This window comes from Neocloeon triangulifer, unplaced genomic scaffold, assembly GCF_031216515.1.
Source record: "Neocloeon triangulifer isolate White Clay Creek 2 clone unplaced genomic scaffold, ASM3121651v1 ptg000014l, whole genome shotgun sequence".
NCBI classification, from domain to species: domain Eukaryota; kingdom Metazoa; phylum Arthropoda; class Insecta; order Ephemeroptera; family Baetidae; genus Neocloeon; species Neocloeon triangulifer.
The window spans coordinates 2,899,681-2,923,845 of record NW_026775556.1 but is presented as its reverse complement, the minus strand read 5'-3'; the positions used below and the strand labels follow the sequence as shown (position 1 = coordinate 2,923,845).

The window sequence follows — 24,165 nt, the reverse complement described above, 5'->3', positions numbered from 1 at the left end:
TTTTTTTTAGATGCAAAAGGAAATAAAATTGATTTGAGATTCTATTTGACCTCATCTTAATCGATTTCTGGGATCAAAAGTGACCTGTAGCCTAATTGAAGTCCGTTTAAAGGTGGATTCTGGAGAACTAGAGAATGAACTAAATTTATTTTTCTCTTTTCGTTAAATACAAATGGTACAAAGGTGCTGAAGGTCACTTTCAAGTTAATTGAATCTGAGAGTTTACATTTATCAAATATAATTCCCAAGAACTATTAAAATAACTTCATAATTCGAATTTTATGACGAGCAATTCGATGGAGAAAAAAAATCAGCGCGTCTAAAGTTCAGTGTAATAAATTTCCGACTTGAAGTCAAAGGGTAAACGTTCCTAATTCCCAATGGTACCGTTTGACTTGCAAATTCGCCGCTCACGGTCGAAACCGCCAAAGAGGCTCTTCTGTATGCCTGTTCGTGTTTGCACACCGTTTCGCAAAGTAAATAAATAAATAGACACTCGCGAATCCAATTGTCTGGTGCCGCGTGTGCCAAAAGTCTGGCGGTGATGAGCTCATGATGCGCACTGAATCACGCTCTAATTCTGCATTGAATAAATATATATACGCGGGGGGCTGTTAAAATTTGTTTGAACTTCGTCACCCGCGCTCGCTGGAAAAAGTGTACAGAAACGATTTGTAATTTTAATAGAGAGGCGCTCGAAAGGGCGGCAGCAGGAAATCGACAGATTTAATTTCACTCGTGGACATTTGAGACGCAGTTTTTTCCTTTGTGAGCGGCCGGGCCATTCGATACTCGCGAGCAAATCACATTTCCATAACTGCAAAGAGAGTAATGAGCAACGAAAAAAAAAATCAAGCGCGTCAAGTTGGACGAGGAGAGGTGCTGACTCGACGCTGCTTGTCTCCGTTGAACTTGAGATGTTGGAAATGGTTTAATTTAAAACTCGTCAAGTTGACACCATTGAGGGAGGCCAAGCAATTTTGTTCAGCGGTGGCGGAGACTGAATTTTGTGGTATGCCTTGTTGAAAATTCAAACAATCTTGAATATTCTTTGAATTTTTCTTTTTTATTCTTCCAACAGTTCATTACTTGATTTGTATAGATATGGGAATTATTGGAGCCTTATTTAATTGCCTTTTGTATTTTCAATATAAAGAATTAATTAAATTCACCCACATTTCAAACTAGTTGAAACAATGGGGATAGTATTTGAAGTGTTGACATTTGTTATAACCTTCTCAAAAGTTCAGTTAATTGAACTAAAATAGAATTGGGAATTGGGGAGTTCAAATAAATTTTTTAGGTAAGCAAATTTAAAAAGGAGTCAAGAGCCAAACGAAAAACATAATTTTTTTGTCTTAAATATCTTTTGGCAGTTGGCTTTCACGTTGACTTGAAAATTTCCGCAATTTACATCTTGTTTAGCAATTGGTAATTATCTTTTTTTAATTGCTGATCATTTTAGTTTAGTTTTCTCAGTCATACTTCTATTAAAAATAGTATACATTATCAAGGATCACATAAAAACCGAATGTAAGGCAAACGCAAACTATTTCCGCTTTTCTGTTAAGAATAAATTTCTGTATAGAGAAATGTATGATTGTATTTGTAACTGCAATATAAGTAAAAAAAAACACAAAATTTAGTTGAATAATTAATACAAAAAATTAAAAAAAAAATAATGAAATTAAAATCAGTTTAAAAAAATTTTAAATTATAAAGTAATAATAATTTAAAAATAAATTTTAATTTGCAACTATTTGTTTGAAAGTTAAAATTAATTCCAGTGTTAAATTTTTATAATTCAATTTATTATACATACGTTATAATTGTTATCTATGTTTATAAACATTTAATCGTATTACTTACAGGCTTGTATTCATTTCTCCAATTTGCCGTTAGCTTGGCTGTGTGATTCTGTTCTAATTACGGTTAATTATTGTCTTTGGTTGGTATTCTGAAGTGTAAAGCAGTTTCAGAGTTCAATGTTTAAGGGTTTTTACATGGTTTTACTTAAACTGCTTTTTATAAGTTTTTCATCATGAATGCGTCTTTTCAATAGCACAATTTTTTTAATTATTCAATTAAAATTTGGTCAGCTAAACCAAAATAAATCTCGTTTAATTTGCATCTCCATGCCTAAAATTCCCAGAACAGAATCCAAACTAATGAAGCAACTTGCATACTTGTGGCATGCACGCATCACTCTTTCAAATATAGCCGCAGGCTTATTTAGAATGACTAATGTTCTGACAAAACGCCTGGACGGCTATGCAACGCTCTATAGACACACAATGTGCGTATTTGGCCAGTCTGGCCTTTGAGAGGGGCTGCTGGTTGATTTTATTTTATGGAAGTCATCCGTCGCCCCTGCTGCCGGTACTGCTAAATACAGTATCGCACGCGAGCAGAGTGTCTGATATTTCCGCCGACGCTGCACGCGCACGCACGCACACAAACACGGCACCAAAGTCAGAAGGTTCGGTTGCAGCAAATAAAAAAGCAAAGCCAAAAAACAGCCGACCAGCATTCAAAGCGCAGGGACAGACAGACAGATAAAAAGATAAACATGCCAAATTAAAAAAAAAGAGGAAAGTGAGGGCGTTTCAAAACTTTTTCTGCTGTCAACCATTCAAAATTTATGTCTTTTCAATTTAAAACAATGACAGCATTCAACCTTGCCCCAAATTGCGTTTTTGTAGCTTTTTACCCTGTATAATTGATGTTGAGGCATCAAATAATATATTATTTTACTAAATTTAATTTGTTTTGAATTCTTAGAATTAACTTATCTTAATTTTAAAATGGATTTTCTTCCATACCCTGTCGCTATTTAATGCTTTATAATAACCAATAAGTTATTATAAAAAAATCACTTACTTATTTTCAAGTTAGCAAAGAAATAACAGAGTGAACCGTTACAAAACTCCACTGAAAAATTTCCATATAGGAATTGGCACGAAAACATACACACACGCCTTCCTCTTTTCTCATAGCTGAGCAATAGCGTCACCTCCCATTCTTGGCACAACAAAGGCAAACTTATGGGCTGCTGTTATAATGCAATAAACCGTCCTAATAGAAACCGTCAACCAATAAACTCATCTCTTATGTCCTTGATCTGTCCTATGTTTGTTGGATGAATGTGTCACTGTTTAAATCCATAAGTCGTGAATTGCGTTGCAGCAAAAATTCGACAAAAAGAGTTATATAATTTTTTTAGCAACTCTTATCAGCTTATCAGAGAGCGTGAAAATTGCATTTGATCATCCACATGAATTTTTTCCTTCCAGTTATGTCCAACATGATCGAATTATGCCATCGCCAGACGGACAAAAATGGAGTGTCAATCGATAAATAATTCCCCGGGCCGACGGACGGTGGCAGCCGGTCTCTTTCTCCACGTTTTTGCGCTATCAGCCTCGCCTCCCACAATTATTATGTTATTATCTGCCGGCCATTCCATCACGTAACTCAATACGTCCTTTTTTATTATTTTCATGTGCTGCCGCCGGAATGGGAAAAGGAGAGGACGCGCCTATGACCTTTCGCTCGCCCGCTATACACCGTGAAATTCACGCGTCGAATAATTCAATGCAACTGCGCCGTTTGTGCAGGAAAAATAATATATAAATAAACGGACGCAAAGTTTGAGGGCACTGGTGTATTTAAATGATAGCGTTTTACGCATCCAAGTGAGTGAAACAAGTGGCACACAGATTAAATTGGGTGAGACGAATTTGTTTACATTATTTCACATGAGAACTCCTTCAAAGCTTTATTTTAATTCTGGCTTCAACTCTTCCTTTTTTTAAAAAGCCTCTTATTTCTTGAATTTGAATTTCATTTTTATCACTGCTGTTGCAAATGTAAGATACTTAAATAATTTATAATAAATAGTTTTTTTTAAATATTATAATTAAATTTTTAAACTAATTGACAGTTTTTAATTAAATGAGAGTAATATTTTCATCAGTTGGATAGGAAAATTGCAGCTGTAGCCCAATTGCTATATTCTAGTACTTTTTTTATCACTCTGGAGTCTGAATATATTAAAGTTTTCAGTGAGAATTTCATTATGGATGTCAATTTTCATAAGACCTTTTAATTATAACCTGAACAAACCAATTGATTTGACCCTTAGCTCGTAAAATTTAATTTGTTTTGAAATTTGAGCTGCAAAGGAAGTGTTTGTGTTGTTTGTCAATTAATTAAAAAGACAGCTGTTGTTTTTTGTTCATTAATTATAAATCAAATTTCAATGCTTGAATAATTACAAGCCCATAGTTTTAAGTAATATTAGGGCTGATTCCTTAAAATAATTCATTTGAAATCAATACAACCGAATTAAGAAACATAAAACTCCATCAGCAAATTTTAATTTTGCAGAAATGAAAAATTAATAAAAATTCTTTGGTTGAGAAACTCACCAGCAAACAGTTATTGCTGTCATGGGTTCGAGTGTAGTATTGGATGTCCACGGTGGAGATCCAGCATCTCTGCCGCAACAGGACCATTTTCCAATCTCTAGCGCACCCCTGCGCGTGTACAAGGATAGGTCACGGGCGGAGCAAAATCGATTTCTCTCTCAGTCAGCTGCAGGCAGATTTACGAGAGAGAGGCCAATTTGGCTGTGTGTGTGCGAATAAAAGCAGCGACTACTTTCGTCAGCAGGGCCGCTTCCGCGCTGCACCGGCTGCAGTTTCCGCTTCCACCGCCATCAGCCGACTGATGATGGACCAGAAAAAAGAGCTATACGGGCGCACAAACACATGCACGGTGAAAGAAGCGGCAGGGCTTATCAGCGCGGCGGGATCAGCCGTCGTCGCGAAATTACGCGGCGCCTCTCCCGTCATTCGCGGATGAAATCATCATTAGTTGAGAGAAAGACGAAAAGAAAGAGGCCTTTGTTCCACACGACTTGGTGGAGGGGGCAGTGCGAAAAATGTATTATTATGGTGGAATCGCTCCGATTTTGCGTGAAATGTGTGCTGCGCGCCTATTATTTCTGACATCCGGCCCTTTTTCACTTCAATGAATTGAATTGATTCGAACAACTTCTGATCTAGTCCAACTTTCATTTTGAGATACACTGACATGGTTATATAATTAATTTGTTAAATTTAATAAACACAAAAAAAATGCCAAAGTTGTAAGTTTTCCAATTATGCGGAAGATTATAAATGAGGTTGGTTTGGTTTTATCATATCAAGATATACTTTTTTTAATAGTATGCTCAATTTTTTCAATCAATTTAATAAATTAATTCAAATCCAAATATACCAATCTTACTTATCTTGTTGATATGTTTAAACCTAACCAAGCGTTTGCAAGCGATTTCACAAAAATTAATTTAAATCAACTTTATTAAAATAATATAATAAAATTTCAAAACCTAATTCTTGAAACAAGTACAAAATAAAAAAATTAAATAAAAAAATAATATAAGTTATATTTAAGCATAAATATATAGTAGATTTAGAAATGATATATTATTTTAAATTGTATTAAATAAATAAAGTTAATTAATATTTAACTTTAGAAATGAGCTGTCTATATTTTTTTTATCAATTTTTTACAAACTTAAAAAAGAGGAAACTTTTTCCTCTGTTAGAAGCATACATGACTTTCCATAATATTCTCTGAATGCAGCATATTAACAGGTGGTGCATGTGTGCCACCGCTAATTGATTTTTTCCTCTCCACGTTCGTGCAGATTTTGCTCGCCGCGTGCAGACCAAAATTAAATCGTGCTTGCGGTCTGTTGAGGCGCGATAAAAGCAGGAAAAAAATCCAAGACGTCTCTCTTTCTCTGTCGTCCTCGGTTTGAAACTGGGCCACTGTCCGATTCTTTTTTTCGTCCTTTCTGTCTGCGCGCCTATCTAGACGTCCCGTCTCTGACAAAGTGCCATTCTCTTTGAAAAACCTTCCATATAAATGAGAGAGCAGAACTTATACTGCGCGGTCGATGTGCAGCTGCGGGCGTTTGATCCACGTTTTAGATAAAATCCGTCGGAATTGTGTGTGGGTGAAGGAGTATAGGTCATTATATTGAAACCAGCATAGTCATTAATTGGTTAACGACGATAATGTTATGTAACCAATTATTAGAATTTTGTCTTTTAGCAAAATTATTATTGAAAATAAAAATAAAATATTTCTTTGGTATAAGCCAAAATTTAAGCCAGAGAGTCTCAATTTCAGAAACATATCAGTTTAATAAAAAATTAAATTTTTTTTATAAAATATTAATTATTTGGAATCTTTTTAACTTTTGGTAACACGCAAAAGAGTGAACATTTTTCTCCCAAAAGACCAGTTTTATATTAAAAGGAATAAATCTCTTAAACTCATTGTATTTTTTAAATTTTGCTGTTGTGCACTCCGTTAAATCAGCAGGTTCTCTTTGTCTTGATGCTAAGAACTAATCGAAGCATCTTTTTTCTTTTTCCCTCGGTAAATATACTTGGATGCGCATCTTCTATATCTCCCATTCTTTTCCGCAGTCCATTCTTCTCCTCTCGAATCTCTTTTTAATCTGCAGCAGAGAGCACGTATAGCCATCGATTCCGGCCAAGAGCTCTGCAACAAAGTGCTGCCGCGAACGAAGGAAAAAAATTGATATACCGCGTCTCTCTCGGTGCTCTGGTTAATCCACCTGCTGACGAGAGAGAAAGGTCTTGCTGCGGATTAAGTGACCTGTGATCGAGCTACTCATGCATGTGCGAAGAAGTAGGAAACATTTTGATCCCCAAGCACAATGGAAAGTATATATAAAAAATATTAAAAAAAACTTCCCACCGCAGCTGTATGTAGAAAGTGAAAAGAGCCAGTTGAAATTATAATTGTTGCATGCCCTTTGCAAAGGACTTTAAACTTTTGTATTCATTAGTTCGTTCCCTCACAGTTAAAATGTTAAAGTCCAACACATGTGCGAGAGGCAACAATGGGGGAACGCCAAGTTTTTTATTCATTCAACGGCGTGAATGAACGGAGGGAGCTTCGTGGGTGAAATAACAATGAATTTTTTTCTCCAACACCCTTTGAACGCAGAGCAAATGACGGATGTGTGCGTGCTCAACACATGTTCCACTTATTTCTTCGTTCGCTAGTCTTGTGTGTGTGTTATTTGCAGGTTTATAACTATATGCTCTGCACAACAGCGGGTGGATGCGTACATATGCTTTGGAGGACCATTCACCGACGACGGCAGGAAGGGAAAAATAACGCGAGCAGTAAAATTCTTAACTCCGAAAAACAACTTTAAGAGCTGCTGTAAAATGGGCTTGGAAAATGTGTGTACTGCTTTTGAAATTTAGCATCGTTTCTCGACGAGAGAATTATTTTAGTGCACCGCTTTTACACAGGTCGTAAATGTTTTTTTCATTAGCAAAATTTAAAAACCAGATTATTTTTGAGCATTAGAATAGAGAAATATAAATACTTGAAGCTAAATTTGAGATTCGTGAATATATTTTTGTATTCAATTATAATACCTTCGCCGGTTTGTTCATTTTTTATAAATATTTTCTCTTGAATTTCTTTTGATTTAAAGATTTATTTTTAATTATTGATGAATGTACTTGCCAAAATTAAAATTCAATTGAAACAAACGGAGTATTATATTTATTGTACTTTATCAGCTATTATTAATCCTAAGTTAAAAGACAGTTAATTTATAATTAAGATTTACTCATTAGAATTAATCATAAACGATTTTTCACCAAAACCACTCCAAATTATTCCACGGATGAAGCTGATAAATTCTTTCATATTCCCCAGAGCAAAATTTATGAGGCAAAACTGAGCAAAGCTGACATAAATTGAATAATTTTCATCCCTCAGCCACCTTGCATAATTCCATCAGACATCGATTTGAATTTCAAATTTTATGTTTTGTGAGGATTATTTTGGATTAATTTGGCGGCACCATTGATCTACATGCGGCGAGACACAAAGGTCTCTGTGTGGAAAATTTGATAGCGGTGGCTGATTAGGTCCTATTTGCATGAGAATTCGCTGCGAGAGTTCCGCATGCGACGCGCAGAGAACAAAACCAAGAGCGCGTCGTCGCATTGTGCGCGGCGGCGGCGGATGGATGCTCTTTCTCTCTCTCTCGTGTGTGTGTTTTATGCGCGTGACCTATATATTCGCAATGGAGCCTTTTTCAGTATATACGAGGAGCATTGTGAGCCGAAAATAATGCACATCATGACCGTTCAAATCGACTCAATATTGACGTCGGATTAAAACGGACAAAGCTGCTTTCCCAGAGGCTGCTCCCATTCACTCGGGACAAGGAGAGCCGGAAAAGTGGGAGCGGCACCACAATTGATTTTAATTCAGCCCGAGTTTCGTTCGTTTCTTTAATTCCTTCCACGTTTTGTTTTTTGAGCTCGAAACGCCTGTCCATAGACCCATTGTTTCGACCAATTTGACACGAGTTTAAAAATATAAAAGAGTCACAAAGTGATGGGCGTGACTCGTCAAGCGCAGGAAATTTACTTTGGGTCAGTTCTGCTTCCCGGTGAATAAAAAGAGCAGCACGTGATTTTTCCATCAAACGACGACGAGTTGCACGAAAGCAAAAAGGCGCTTCACACTAAATATAATGAAGTAAAAGAGTGTTGCTTTTTGTGAGAGATGGAGAAGAGACTCGCGAGCAAACGAGGTGCAGCGCATATGTGTTGCTTAATCAATGTCAAATCAGCCTCGGGAGATTATTATAAAGCCAGCAGCAGCGCGGTGCTGGAATAATAAATACACACACACGAGTTTGTTAATCTCTGAAAAGAAAGAAAGAAAGAAAGTCCCTTCTAAAATGAACCGTGAACTAACTCTTACATTTAAAATTATGCAACTTTTCCTCAACAATTTCGCAAATAAAAATTAAGGTATAAAAATATTTTTAAAAATTAAAAAAAAAATTGTACTCACTTGGACTGCTGCCTTGTTTTCGTCGTCGAGCAGGAACTCCATGGATTTGGCCCTGGGGTCGGTGGCCGCGGCGGCCGGCGGCCGCGCGACCGACAGTGACAGATGGTGGCCCTGCGGCGCGGGCTCACTGATGTCAATGTCCACAATGTTCATGGCGGTGATGTTCACCAGGCTGGACGCCTTCTTGTTGGCCGCTGCTGCTGCTGCTGCACGGGGTGGTATTTCTTGCTGGCTGCCTCCATTACTGCCAGCCGCGATATCGATTTTCTGCTTCGCCGCCAACTCGCTCGGGGTTGCTAGTGTCTCGGGCTTCGCGCCGCGCCGACCCACGATGCCCAGCAGCCGCGACTTTGGCGGGCCGACCGGCGGCAGCGGCGGCCGCTCCTTCTTGCACGTGTACTCGCCCAAGTTGGACAGCTCGGCCGCGGCCGCCTCCACCGAGTGGATGGCCTCGACGGTCGCGATGTCCTCCTGCGACGACTGCTTGCTCCCCTTGCCTTTGCTTTTGCGGAAAGAGAATCGCTGGAAAAAGTTTCCGAACTTGTTGCCGCTCTTGGCCGGCTTGGGCGACGTCTCCTCTTTGAACATCACCTCTTCGGTGATTTCCTTCGGAGGGTGGATTTCCCACGCCGGGACCGGGACGGTGGACATTTTGGTCTCGGACAGCAGGTTGGGGGCGCTGCAGTAAAACTGGCACCTGCTTTCCTCCTGCACCTGTTCCTGGTCGATGCTCAGGTCGCTGTTGAACTGGACGAGGGTCAGCGGTGTTGACTCTGCACTGCTACTCGTGGTACTACCACTACCGCTAGTGTCATGGGTGTGTCCGCCGGCAGCCTCTTGCCCCTCCTCGAATTCCTCTAAATTTAACTCCGCCACCGCCTCCCCTGCTACAACTTCTGCTTCTGCTTTGACTTCGACTACTGCGACGACCGGATGTGCCGTCGGAGGAGATGCGACCGCCGCCGCATCTGGCAAAAGAATAATAAGTTTATCGTCCGCCGCGACTTTCTCTTCGTCCTCCTCGGCGATGGGCTGCTCGTGTTGCTTGCGCACGCTCACGTCGCCGAAGCCACTGTCCTCGCTCAGGTTCTCGCTCGACTTCTTCGCGGGCTTGCGTTCCTCCTCCTCCTCCTCTTCGAGCAGAACCACCACCGAACTCTCCTGCAGACTGGTGGCGCAACTCAGCGGACGCACCACGTGCACCAGACTGTCGAAACTGCGATAAGACCGCATTCGCGAGCGTCCGAGACTCGTCCCTGAAAAGGGAAATTAAATTCCTTGATAAAATAATCAGTCAATGTCACGCAATATTTCAATTAGAATTTGATGTAAACATTAATTAACGAAATTAATTTAGTGTTATGTTCAAAAGAGATTGCCTATAGTACAACCTAAAGTGGTATAATTACAAAGAGTATCAATGAAGATCGATTTTTATCAATATTTGTTTTATTAACATTAAAAATTAACTTTTTACATACCAAATTTCCTTATTTTTTGTGTGTGCCTGTTTTATGAATTAAATTTACTCTTGCAATCAATACAAATCTATTTATAAAATAATTGACTCCTAATCATCCATCATCTAAAAGGAGAATAGTATTCAAATTGCCAAAAATCATATATTTCGAATGGATAGATATATAATTGATTGATTTAACTACTTTTTTGTTATACATCAAAAGTCCTATATTTTCATTTCAATTTTATTTATCTATCATGTCTATAGTTTGCCTAAAATCAACTTCTTTAAAAATAAATTTTAAGTTACCTTAGTTAACAAAAAATAAATTAGCCGTCAAAATATTTAAAAAAAGTCCCTAATTTAACGACTATCTTCAAATTCATAATAATAATTTTGCCTATAAATATGAGAAATTTAATAATCCCTTACCTTTGTGGTGTCGGTCCAAAAAGTAAGACTCGTCGTCTGAGGAGGAGCTGCAGGGGGTGCTAGATTCGTCCTCCAGACTGTCTTTGAGCGATCGACCGCGACTGCTGCCGGTCGTGTCCAGCGAGTCGAAGCTGAAGCTGGAGAAGGAGGGTGGTTGCGACTCCGTCGTGCAGGACGAAAAGGGTTTGTCGGTGGCGCTGGTTCGGAAAACCACCTCCTCCTCCTCTCCCTCCTCGTCCAGTTCTTCCTGGGACAGCGCCTGTTCGAGACACTCGAACTGCAGCAGGCTGCTGGAGCGGGACAAGGACTGCTGTGGCTCCTGCAGGAGGAGAAGTGGCTCGGGGGTCGCGACGCGACCCCGCGGGGGCACGGGCGGCGCCTCGCGTTTGCGGCGCTTTTTTGGCACGGCCACGTCGCGCTCGGACTCTGAACCGCTGTCGCTTGATTCACCTGTTGACACGCAGAGATGGCCAAATGACTATTTAGCATGTTTCGGGATATTTTATTGTTTATAATGCAGAAAAAGGATAAAAATGTACAACTTTTTACGAAAAAATAAAAATAAATAAATGACACAAAAACCTTTTGTAAAATAAGCTTAAATGCAAACGCATAAATGTTAAATAAATTGAAGAATAAAACTTCCTTGATTTTTCTCAAACGTTGTGTAAAAATATTATAATCCACAGAAAAATATCTTGCTGCTATATATATAATTGTGTTCAAAAAAATTCCCTGATGTAGCCCTAAACAAATTTTATAAAAAAAAGTGACGATTACAATATTTTAATCCTTTTATTGCGTGGTTGCATTTCTTATACTCGCTTTATGGTAAGATATAACAATTATTTTGAGAGGACTTCGAACAATTCGCTAAATTTATGATTTGTTTCATTGTCAGTCAACTTTATTTACATTTTTAGTATCTACCAAATTTAATATACTTCTTGAATTGGAATTTATCAACTAGAACAAAGTTTGTATGGGAAAATACAAAGCGATAAGAAGGAACTTAACAATGGATTTAAAGAAACCATTTACTGGGAAACATGGAAGCTTTATAAAATAAATATTTTCTAAGTTATATGAAGCTCTATATTGGAATGAAATTGATTGAACCTGTTTATTAAAAAAAGGCGCCGCAGTCTTTCATAAATATTTAGAATGTAAAACAATAAATAAAATACATCAAATTGTTGGATTATTGGGGGAATATATAGCTAACAAAATGTTAGCTAAATGGATTTGCTGGTGCTAACTTATCTTGTCATTTTTTCAAAGACAAAGGAAATTATTGTTGAGATTAAGTAATAGAAAGATTATGTTTTTATATTGCTACCACTTTTACTCTTGACGTGTAAAATAAACAATTAAAAAAAACCCTCGATCAGATTTCCAGATACATTTTTAATTTTTATTTTATATGGGCGATAAAAAAAATTATATATTATTTACTATTTCGTTCCAAACCAGACAAATGACATGAAAATACCTTTCTGCTTGAATTCAATTGCAGTGAATTTAGTTGAAAAATAATATTTATATTAATTATTAATAAATACTTGCTATAATTAAATTGCACAATATTTTAAATTAATTGAACGAAAATAAATGAAATAAAACATAAATTTTAAAATATATTAAAATTATATATAAATAAAAATAAAAATTATCTAACAAATTGCGAAAAGCAAATAAAATTAAAATCAAGCTATTTTTTTTAAACAATAACATAAAACAAACTATATATATTTAAAACACAAAAGGTACTTACCAGGGCTGACGTGAATGACCGATTCAAAGTCATCATCCGAAGAGTCGTCTGACTTGTACGAGCAGTCCACTTCCGAGTCGGTACTTTGTAGATCGTCCGAATTTTCCTCAAAAATCGTCTCGAGCACCGCAAACGTCGAGGTGGTGTTGGCGCCGGCACTGCTGGGCTCGTCCGCGACATCTGTGTCTGCAACAGCGAAGGCTCGGTTAACTCTTTGAGCACCAAAGGTAGGCGCGACACCTGTGCTCGGCGCGCAAAACAACGCAAAGGAAGTTGCGGCCGCGCTTTGAAAACAATCCGCGTGTGCGTTTTACCAAAGGTTAGCCTTGGCAGGAAGTCGTTCGCATGCATGACAGCCTAATTACCGCGGGACGAGATACGAAAGAAAGACCAGCAGGTCGAAAATCGAAATTTAAAAGGAAAAATCCTTGAATTCGAGAGCGTGGAAAATTTTGGAGGCTGGGAACTTGTCTCGAGATAGAGAGAGAGGGAGGAAAAGATTTTTGCACTGATAAGAAAAGTGCGCGCGAGTGAGGAAGAACAATGACCTGGTTAAAGGGCGTGAACGCGTTACGTGACTTTTAAATTTCTAATGAAGAACTTCGGAAAAAATTAAACAGTTAATTCAATTTGGAGCTCTTGCTGATGTAATAAATTTAATTATTCTTAATTTTATTTGACTGTTGAATTTGGACGGGAATTATAATAGCTAAACAAATGAAAAATATTCCTTGTTTTATCCCTTTCAGATATTTTCGTGACTCTGTCAGAAATCAATTAGCAGAGAGCAAAAAAACAAAGGGCGTGATTTATGATGTCACCGGTCTTTCTGCGTTGTGGTGAAATAAAAATTCAGCTCGCGAAGTCGCGATGAGTCAAACACAATTCGGGATGCCCCTTCTTTAGGTGGTCTGTATACCTGACGGAATGGGAAAAGTTTACCGGTTCTGGCTCTCGAGATATTGGTCACCAATTTCATAAGTATGCAGCATGTGATGTGCGTTTTTATTTGCATTTGATTACTCCACTCTCTCTTTGATCAAAACGTACACGGCTTTCAAGTACATCTTGATGCGACAAAGATACAATTTAATAATTAAAGTTCAACGACCCTTCAATTAAATCTATATTAATAAGGTTTACTACTAGGAATTGGAAATAGAATTAACATAAAATTTCCACGGAATGTTGACAACATGGACATTTTGTCGTGAGTTTTCTACTAAAATCATCTAAAAAATTTAGCATACTTTCATTCTCTAATCATCTATTTCATAAGAAATTATATTTTACTGCTGGATGAAAACTGATAAAATAAGGCATTAAAATTTAAAACTTCTCGCCTGTTTTTGGAATAAAATTAAAAATTAAAATATCATTCATCAAAATGAATTGTTTTACTGAAAAATTCACTTATGCTTAACCTCCAAAATAAATTAAACTTTAAAATAAGTAAACTTTCTATAAATTCATTCGTTTTTTTCCAGTGTAATTTTAATGTTATTCCAACTGATAATTTAGCATTAACTTTTTCTTAATACAACAAAAGAAACCAAAATCAATGTTTGGAGAAAGTTTGCAAAGTGCAACCAGAGGCGAGAACGAGGCTGGCAATTTATTCTGGGCAATGAATATGCAAAATCCGCACACAATGGATTCTAATTTTCATGACAAAGCGCGGCCGCTCAAACTCACCACCGCACATCCTCCTCGATTAATTTCAAGAGGGCTCTCTATGTGCGATTCCCACACACGCACATATCCAATTGGATTAGATCGCGTCGATTTGCATTTAATAGGGTTCAATAACAGTCTCATGGGTGCATGACTAACCGGTTTCACTACATTGACCAACCTGCCCACTCAATCACTCAGATACACTTTTACAAATTTTTAATTACGTTCAGCGTGACAAATTACGCACCAATGCCATTTCTACGTTGGAAGCGCGCTGGAGCGATTATATCAATTCAATAAGAGCCGCCGATTTCACATTCATTTAATTTGGTTAGGTAACGCTTGCTTTATTTGTTTGAATACAAAACTATGTGTAAACATTGGCAGTCTTTGAAATGCATAAATTATTGGTACGCTCACTTATAAGAGACGCCAGAGGTAATCCTAATTTTAATGATTTTATTTTCCCGCGTGTTCTGCGAAACATTTTTAACTTTTTGCAAGGCCAGAGTAGTTAATATTCCTGGAACCAATTGTTTATACTTTTTCAAATGATCAAAAGTGCAAGTTGAGAGAGTGCGAGTGAGTATAGTGTTACATTTTTATAACAAACGTCACTCAGCAGCGGGAAAAGAGAAAGAATATGCTCATCAACTAACAACCATTGTTCTCGAGTTCCGTTTTTTTACTGTTTGACATTAAGTTATTATATTTTTAACAAAGGTTGCAGTTAACTAAGTTTACGCGTCAAAACTTTATATTTATAAAAACATTAAGATCTATAAATAAGAGATGATTAAAAGCATAAATGGAGATTATATTATTCATAAATTATAAATTATACACATTTAAGAGATTAAATTGTGTTTTTCCATATTGATTGCGATAAAATTTGTAGGTAATTGAATACTAAAGTGACTCTAAATACACTAAATTTGAGGGGGCTACATAAGAAGCAGTTTTGTATAATTTTCATAGTGGTTAATAATAAAATATTTGGTGAATTTAATTATAAAAGCCACAAAATTATTCCTTTTCTCGTGAATAATTATCAATTTTATTTGTCATCAATTTATGTTTGTAAATTTTCTTAAAATTTGTGAATGACTTTTTCGAACTGATTTTTATTTGCATAGCATCTATTATAACTGCAATACTTTGTAACACCTTTACTTTTGTACTTATTGTGGTTTAGAAATGAGGATAAATGTAGGCAGAAGTAGATAAAAACAAAAGAGAGTGAAAGGAGAAAGTTAATTAGGTTTTTTCTGCAACCATCAAAACAAAAATATCACGCAGTGCATGAAAGTAAGCAAGTTGATTCTAATTATATGCACACAGATTTATCTTGCTAATTTATTTTCCGATTTTGCTGAAACTATTTTTCATTTCACTAGCTGGAATGTCAAGCTTGAGTTGATTGTATGTGTGGGGAGAGCTCTATTTGCTGCGGACAAAAGCCCCGGCTATCGATTGGAGCTCTCGCGTCTTTTGTGGTGCGCGAGAATTTGCAATTAGTGCATGCCGAATTATGCAGCGGCAGACGTGAAGGGAAAGAAGAAAAGACCGTGTCTCTTTCCTTTCTTCAGGACATATAAATACAAGCAGCCGCCGTCTGACGTAGAGGAAAACTCTCAAGAGCAGAGATTGGTATCGCGCAAAAGCAAAGAGAGTGAAATGGTGAAAGGCTCCTCACTGCCAAATGTCATATTCACAAACATAGGGGAGCGAACGTTGAACTGTACTATCGAGACACGTCGGCGGACGGATTATTTTGCCAATTACTTCAGCGGGCGGCAGATTTTTTGTATCGTCTCAGCTAATTATCGCTGCACAAGAGCTGTCTGTGAAGTTTAGAGTGCCGACAGTTTTCTTTTTTGCTTTATGATTATACAATTTTGAAAATAGGCAGAGGTCAAAATTAATTGAAGCCTTAATAAAAAAAAACAGCTTTATAAAATTTATGTTAAAGGTATATAAAATTTAATTAATACAATTAACAATTATTTTGTTTTACTTTGTCTTTCTTTAAATACTTTTTTTTTTATCAAAATTTTAAATTTTATTAAATTTGATAATATATTTTAATTTTTTCAACATATAAGATTGCTTACTTGTAAATGACGCTTACAACTAAATCTTAACTGTCAACAATTGTCAATTACTGTCTTATTTATAAAAAATTAAATAAATATATTTTTTACTTGCATAAATTATTCTCTCATATCATGAATATAAACATTATTGTAAGCTATCCAGCTTATTCTTGAAAAAATTGATCAAGATGATTAATTATAAATAATGGAGAAGCAGAGAAATGAATACAATAGAAATATAAGCGAAAAAAAGAGAGAAAATTTATATTCGATGCTTGGTTTAGTGAAGTAAAATATTTTCATTAATCCTTTACGTTTTAGGTTAATTAATTAAAATATGCCACATTTTCTTATTTTTAAACTTAATAGAGACGAAAGAATTACACAAAAAAACAATGCAACGCAATTTCCTCTGTTCAACAAGCCTTTTACTGCCATCATCCTGCTCAGCATGTAAAAGCAGCGGTGGCACTCAATTTTTATGCTCACTTGCCTCTTTCTCGTTATCGCATTCGACAACGCGTCGGTCGCTCGGTCGAGTAAAATTTCTTTTTCCAACAATTGCGCCGCGTGCATGTTGTGAATTTACCGTAAAAACATTTTACAGCATGGGAATTATAATTAACGTAGACTTGCTTTTATTTCCTTTCTTTTCGTGACACCTACTGAAGTTATGAAGAAGAAAAAAAGGTATTACGTTAACTCTCTTCATATTTTGCACAAAATCTTCTATGTGATTACATTATCTACTCAAGATCTGCGTTATTTTTTGTTCTTCTGGCAGCGTGTGCTTTAATAGTTATTGCAGTAATAAACGCGCGAGTCGTCCCTGATAATGTGGCTGTGGTTGAAACTCCATATTATATACTTTTGCGGCAGACGAGTAATTAAGCAAGTAATGCATCTCGCAGCATGAAAAGGCGATAAAGCCGCTTAGACGCTCAATTGAGCACCCAGTGAGTATGTCTTTTTGTAATACTGAACGCTTTAATAACGACCGAGATTTTTTGCAAGCGAAAATTTTTATCCTCTCCTCGCCAACCAAGCTGGGAAATTACGTTTCCAATTAATCCTCAGTTTACAGCAAAGATTATTAAAATCCAGTGATAGTTTCAGAAATAAAGGGAAAATTTAATGATCTAATTGTAAGACAAATTATGGAATTATTTTTTATGATTTGAAATTTATGATTGTAGCGACAGAGACGGGAGCAATTACATTTTTTTTCTCCTTTGCAGAAAGATTGCTTTGGCAAAATGTGTAATTTTGCGGTTGTGCCATTGTGCGTGATGGTGGAGCAGGAAAGCTTCCGCGTTCTGGATGGAAAACAATCGCCTCTCTGCTAACTTTGTATATCAACACCACATCAGCGATCCGGCAAAAACAAAATTTGACGGCGCACTTTTGTCAACAGTATGAAATTATTATTCCTCACGAGATAAAAAAAAAATTAATTTTTAGCCAAATTGTTTGAAAAAAAATTTAAATGGATCATTTTAATGCCATGGAAGATGGATTTTGACGGATTTATTGTCCTTGCAACTTCATGTAAATAACAAAGTTTTTGATTGATAAAAAGTTGTAATGAAATTTTAATCAAATTTTCCATCTTTTAATCTGTGTTATAAGTATATGCAAAAATTTTGATTTTAATTATATTGTGACCGTCAAAATATTGACAGAATCTCAATATAATTTTAAAATTTTATAAAAATAAAAAATCATTTTGAAAAAATGAGAATTAAAATCTACACTGCACTTAATCGTAATCATGCCATTGAGAATTTAATTATATCAATAATAACAATAATTGAAAGAAAGAAAAACGAAAAGTTTAACAGAAATCACTGCAAAACTTGTAATTTGCACTTTTTAAGTGCCGAAAGGAAAGTGAAGTATAAAGTATCTTAGGAAATAATTAGGCAGATTTTTTATTACTGTTGCTAAGTTCAAGCGAAGCTCAATTATTTAACCTTAAAAGTCATATTTTCATTAAAAACCGAGTCAGCAGGAAATTTTAAATATAATTTTCGTTCCTTTAAAGGGGCAAATTATTCTTCTGCGATCTCATTTTGTCCTGAATAGGATCTTCGTGTCCTTGGAGCTCTGCAAAAACACTCCAAGTTTCCTGCTCTCGCGTGAAAGGGATAAAGTGGACGCGCAGATTAATAAGCGAGCCGGCACCACCGCACGTGGTCTCATATCCTTGAAGTGCATAATGTTATATCGAGCGAATGCAATTTATAATTATGCTGTAGTTCAATACAATTTCACGTGTGCACGAGTGTTTACTGGTGAGATCATCGGCGCGTTTGACATCATTGGCTCGACGGCGGGCAAAAGCAAAGCAGCACCGTTAGTGCGCTCATTATTTGCGCCTCCAGAGTTTCGTCCGTCCGTCCGCTATATGGCAAGCTAAGCATCTGCCCTCTGCAATTCAATGCGCGGTGATTGTGTTCCGAATAGAGAATGGAATGCTTGCAATGCAAACCTTCAAGGATCCTTCTGCTAAAATATTTCATTGTGATATCAAGAGGCAGGCTATTTACAATAGAATGAATACATTAACATAATTAAAATTAAAGTTTTTAAATTTTAACAGCTAAAAATACCTTAAATTTTTGTTATCATGTTTTACCGAAATATTCAATGTTAAATTTATATTTTAAATTTTTACAATGTTAATTTTAATGAATTTAAAATTTTTTATTTCATCATATTTTACTTTTATTAAATTGTTTTTAATAAAATCAAAATTTTTGCAATTAAATTTATTAAAATATTATTTAAATTAAATATTTATATTATTTTAATTGCATTCCTAATCAAGCAACACGTAGTGAAATTAAATGAATTTATTTAACGATACTTAGGAAGCAGATTGTGTTATTTTTTGTATATTATATAAATAAATTTTGAGAATAACTTGAGAGTTGAGTGAAAGAATTGAAAAGCTCTCCAAATCAAACATTATGAATTTATAATTATCGTTTATGAAATATAAATTTCAAACTTTTCCCTACAAAATAATTCAAAATATAAAAAATTATTATGAAAATTATTCAATTCAGTATCAATTTGTTTTCCTCCATAAAACAATGATAATAACTATTTTACTAACAAATACCGAATATGAAAAATTGTATTTTGCTTTACAATTATAGAATATTAGTGAAGATAATAATTTCTCCCAATTTGAGTGTCGCTAAATAATAACTTGAATGACTTTCATCATCAAAAAATTGCTAGACAAAGAAAGTGACAACAGAGAGACAAAACAAACAACCTCTGCCTTTCCTCTATTATTATTTCAACCTCTATATAATTTCGAAAATTAATCGTGTGTTGCATCATCACGTCTGACAAATCAAGAGGAAAATTAAGTGAGAGAGGAAGATGAATTTGTTTGGCCTCCTTTTGACGATTCCGATCACGCCCTGCAACAAAATCCGTGCGCCAATAATTGTTCTTTCAACAACAGCGCAATTTCTTCTCCCCAAAAAAGTTCAACTGATCTCGATAACACGTGCAATTTATTTTCCACACAAACCCGGTTCTGCGCGCTCTCAGTGAGTATAACTGTACAACATACAATGATGTGCGCGATGAATTGCTCGGCGCTCTCGAATTTATTTATTATTTCTGCGCTCGGACGCAACCCGGTGCTTATTGAGTCGGTTGAGGAACAAAAGGAATGGTTGTTTGCTTCTCAAGCCAAGGATGGAAAAAACGTGACTATTGATTTCCGACTAGAGCTGTTTTATCGCATGGAAAAGCTCGGAATTCAGCGAGAGAGATAAAGAGCAGTGGAAACAAAACGGTTTTTTTCTAAATGAATAATCGGTGACACGCAGAGCTCCTGATGCTCATTGTGCCGGCGAGAGAGCTGCAGAAAAGAAACTAAAGAGGAATCCGGCGGCAGGAAATTGAGAATAATAATCAATTTAGGCGGAGGAGGCGAGAGAGTTGGTCAATTTACAAATTGAGCAAAAAAGAAAGCTTCATTATTATATAGGATGTACACGAATTATTTCAGTTTTGGTAAAAGAGGCTTTTTTTGTTTGAAAAGTTGGTCAAAAGCTGCTCCAATTTATCTTAATGCTTTAGTAGATCTAAATATTTCAATTTTAACTGAATTGTTAATTTAATTTCAAATCGCAAATTTTTAGATTAACTCGGGGAGGGGAGTTTTAAATTAAAGATATATTCAGATTCACGATTAATGTAAGACTTATTGGGTCATCTCAAATCACGACTTTATGACTCAATTAATATAAAATGTACTAAATTTTGGTCCTGATACTGACAGTTTAAATAATAATTAAAATTTATAAATGATTCAAATTTTTAAGGAGAAAAATTGATCACAAATCCAACTTCCTAAAAACAAGCTAATTAAAACCCTTAACTATTGTTAAGTATGGAATAATTCTAATAATATGTAAGTAATATGCTAATTTCTAATAACTGTACAGATTAGTTTACCATCAACTGCAATTTTGCTGTTGAGATAAAATCACAATTATTTATTGTTAGAAACACCTTGAAGTTTGATTATTTATAATTATAATAATATAGTCACGTCCAGAGACTTCTCTTAACCTTTTATACAATGATTGTAATTAGTGCGGTTAAAGACATTTGATCGTGATGTGAGAAACTCAATCACCCTCAAGCATAAGCAATGATTGCTTCACTCTCTCCCTCGCAACGCCTTAATTGACGCTTTTAATTCTCGTTATGGTGTGCCATTCAATTTCGAAAAGATAATTCAGTGCGGCTGATCGACTGATGCAGTTTCGCTCCAGAACAATTTGCAGCAAATCACGTGTGAACTAGTTCTCGACAAAGAGAAACCTGCAAATAATGACATAGGAAAAGATCTTGTCAATGAAAAAAAAGTTTTGTAAGAGGGAAAAGTCAGCCAGAGTGATTTTGATGGCGATTTAGTTGCAATTAGTAGCGTTATTTATTTATAATTTTTCTGCTGTAGAGATCACTTGCATTGATACAGCGTAAATAAGTTCTATTAAAGCCGTGGGAAAAAAATGCTTTTTATTGAAAATTTCAACTATGCAAATATTTCTCTTTAGTTCATTAGTAAAATTAAAATGATTGGTCGTATCTTGAAATATTTAATAAATCAAGAAAAACCCTTTCTCACAGTGTAATTACTTGTAAAATACTTTCAATTCAAATTTTTCTCATTTTAATTTAAATTAGAAATTGAGGAAAATATCAATTTTTACATTGGCTTGAAATGCACAAGACCCTGATTTATTTTCTTATCTTTCTCTCTCGTTTTTCAGCACAAGGCTTTTCGCATGAAATCTCACAAACGCTTTTTTCTTTTCCTGACTTGTTTGCGACGCGTGAGAATCGCCGCCGCCATCACTGCTCCTCTCATTCCGCGCCACTTGCATTTTATTATTCGTCTGGTGCCACCACTCCACAGGTGTCGAAGCATTCGCAGAGAGCTCAACAATCACCTCGTCGTCGTCGTTCGGTAAAAGTAAAAGAAATAAAATAATAATAACACACTCTGCCGGCCGAGTTTTTCAGAGCCACCGGCGCGAACACAATAATTATTTTTCCTATCAGCTCTCGCGGCTGTGGCATTGAAAGTTGCGTGGCGAAACCTCCCACAATTGTCTCGCGCTGCATATCCTTGTCCGACGCCCGTAATTCATTTTTATTCTTGCAAATTTTCTGCCATTAATCTACTCCAGTAACCTTCATTCACGTGACAACGCTGCGATTAAAACGGCAGAAATGCAAAAGGAAAATTTACCATTCGCAAATGATTTTATTATCATGAACTTACAGTGGTTTTAACTAGCTGGATAATAACGGCAATAATTAAGAAATGCTACATTTTTAGAAATGCACAAATAAATTTTTAAATTTAGGTTTATAAAAATATAATATTTTCTTCTTAGATGTAACAATTAGTTTTAAAACTTTACATAACAATTTTCTTTACTTTATTATATTTAGTTATTTAAGTAACTTTATTTAAAAATTTTACAATCTTTGGGAAAATTTATTAAATTACGGAGGAGTCTTATAATGATTAATTGATATTTACAAGCTTTCTATTAAATTTTATATTTACAACCGAGGTGATCAAAGGTTAAAGGTGTACTGATCGCAATTGTTGATGCAAAATTATTGGTGAAAATTGTAAGGTACTATTTAAGTAGATAAAAATCCAACTGATGAATATTCTGCAAAGAGGCAAAAGTCAAAAAGTTTGATTGAGAAAATGGCAGAAAATGTATATGACTTTTTTTAAATTAGTATTCAATTATTTTTAGAACTCATGAATCTTATATTATTTAAATAAACTAAACAATGCAATGAAATTGAATTAACATAGGTCATCTGCAATATTTAAAAAAGCCTAAAATTTTGTAAAAACTTCCAAAATATAAAAAAAACATAGTTTTTCATTATTATCAAAATTGAAGTGCAAGTGCAGCCAGTAAGATGATTCTATTTTACGAAATTGATTTAAAAAAACGTGATATTTCTCCAGTCCGTGCTTTTGGCATTCAACGTGAAAAGGTAACCAACTGCAAAAAGCACAAAGAGCCGCTCGCTCTCTTTGCATGAATTCTCATTATATAGAATGGAAGAAAGTGTCTCAAGAGACGTAGAGCAGCAGCCACCCTGTTGTGTATACTTTGCCTCATCCGACGAACATTTACATTCGGAGGGAGGGAAAAGTATAAAATTTATGCAAAGCGTTTTGGAGAAGCGCTAGGTGTCTGCTGACGGAGAGAGAAAAAGACCGGCCGGCCGACTTGCCATATCCTCAAGTCATGTAACTGTACTTTTTATCTCGTCTAGTGAGCGTGAAGCCAGCCAGCATTGCGGGTTCGCTGCCATACCAAGAGAGAAGGTGAAAGAAAAGATAAATCTGCTCTTTATCAGGCTGGGTTATTAGTCGGAAGAGAGTATTCTTTTTTATCCCTTCTACGAATTAGACTCTTGAATGGACAGAAATGAAATATTAGGCAAATACATCTGGCCCAAGCCCAAAGGTCGTAAAAGCAAGAGAGGGACTCGCCTCACTCTGAAGAAACCTTTTGTAAAGTTTAATAAACAGAGATGAGTGCATGGAGCATTATGGAGAATGCGGGACGTAAATAGAGATTCGGCCCAACCGGAACTGATGCTTGTAATGGAATTAACCGGCGAGCAGAGAAGAAATTTCATTTAACAGAGATGAGAGATGCACTCTCTCGGACTTTTCTTGCAGGCCGTGGGTAGCACATTTCATTACAGTATGTCCGAAACTTTCCATCAAATTTACATTATTTGAAAAAATTAAAGGTATGAAGCGCGACTTTCATTGCAGCAATGATTATTTTCATAAATGAAGTTGACAAAAAAGATCAAGTCATGTTAAATTTCATGAAGTAAATGCAAATTGTACTTTATTGTGAGAAATGCATAAATTTAATAGTTTTTTTAATACAAAGAAATATTTGTGTGGAAATGACATAAATTTATTTTTTTATTTTAATCAACTTCATTTCAAATTACTGTCAAAATAATCCTATGTATTTTTGTGGAGGTACCTGCAGGAATTGATATTAAACCTTTACAAGAAGCAGCAAAAATGTTTTTTTTTTTTAACTCTGATTGTTTCTCTCGCATTATTCATTATCAATTTGAAATCAGCATATCGGTCGCTATATCATTTATGTCTTCAATATTTTTCTAAAAAATTTAAAAAAAAAAATTACGAAAATTACCAAAAAAATGAGTTGCAAAAATAG

The 24,165-nt window shown here is 35.6% G+C and overlaps 1 protein-coding gene across 3 annotated transcripts in view; it reads right to left on the bottom strand.

Annotated features, from left to right (window-relative positions):
* Positions 1-24,165, bottom strand: part of LOC132199301 (uncharacterized) — a 50,394-nt gene that overhangs the window by 21,009 nt on the left and 5,220 nt on the right. For all 3 annotated transcript variants that reach the window (XM_059623906.1, XM_059623907.1, XM_059623908.1), the window contains exons 2-4: positions 12,606-12,791; positions 10,832-11,281; positions 8,938-10,193 (exon numbers count right to left, since the gene is read on the bottom strand). In XM_059623906.1, coding sequence (XP_059479889.1) covers positions 8,938-10,193; positions 10,832-11,281; positions 12,606-12,791 — 1,892 coding nt within the window. The remainder of the gene's footprint in view (positions 1-8,937; positions 10,194-10,831; positions 11,282-12,605; positions 12,792-24,165) is intronic.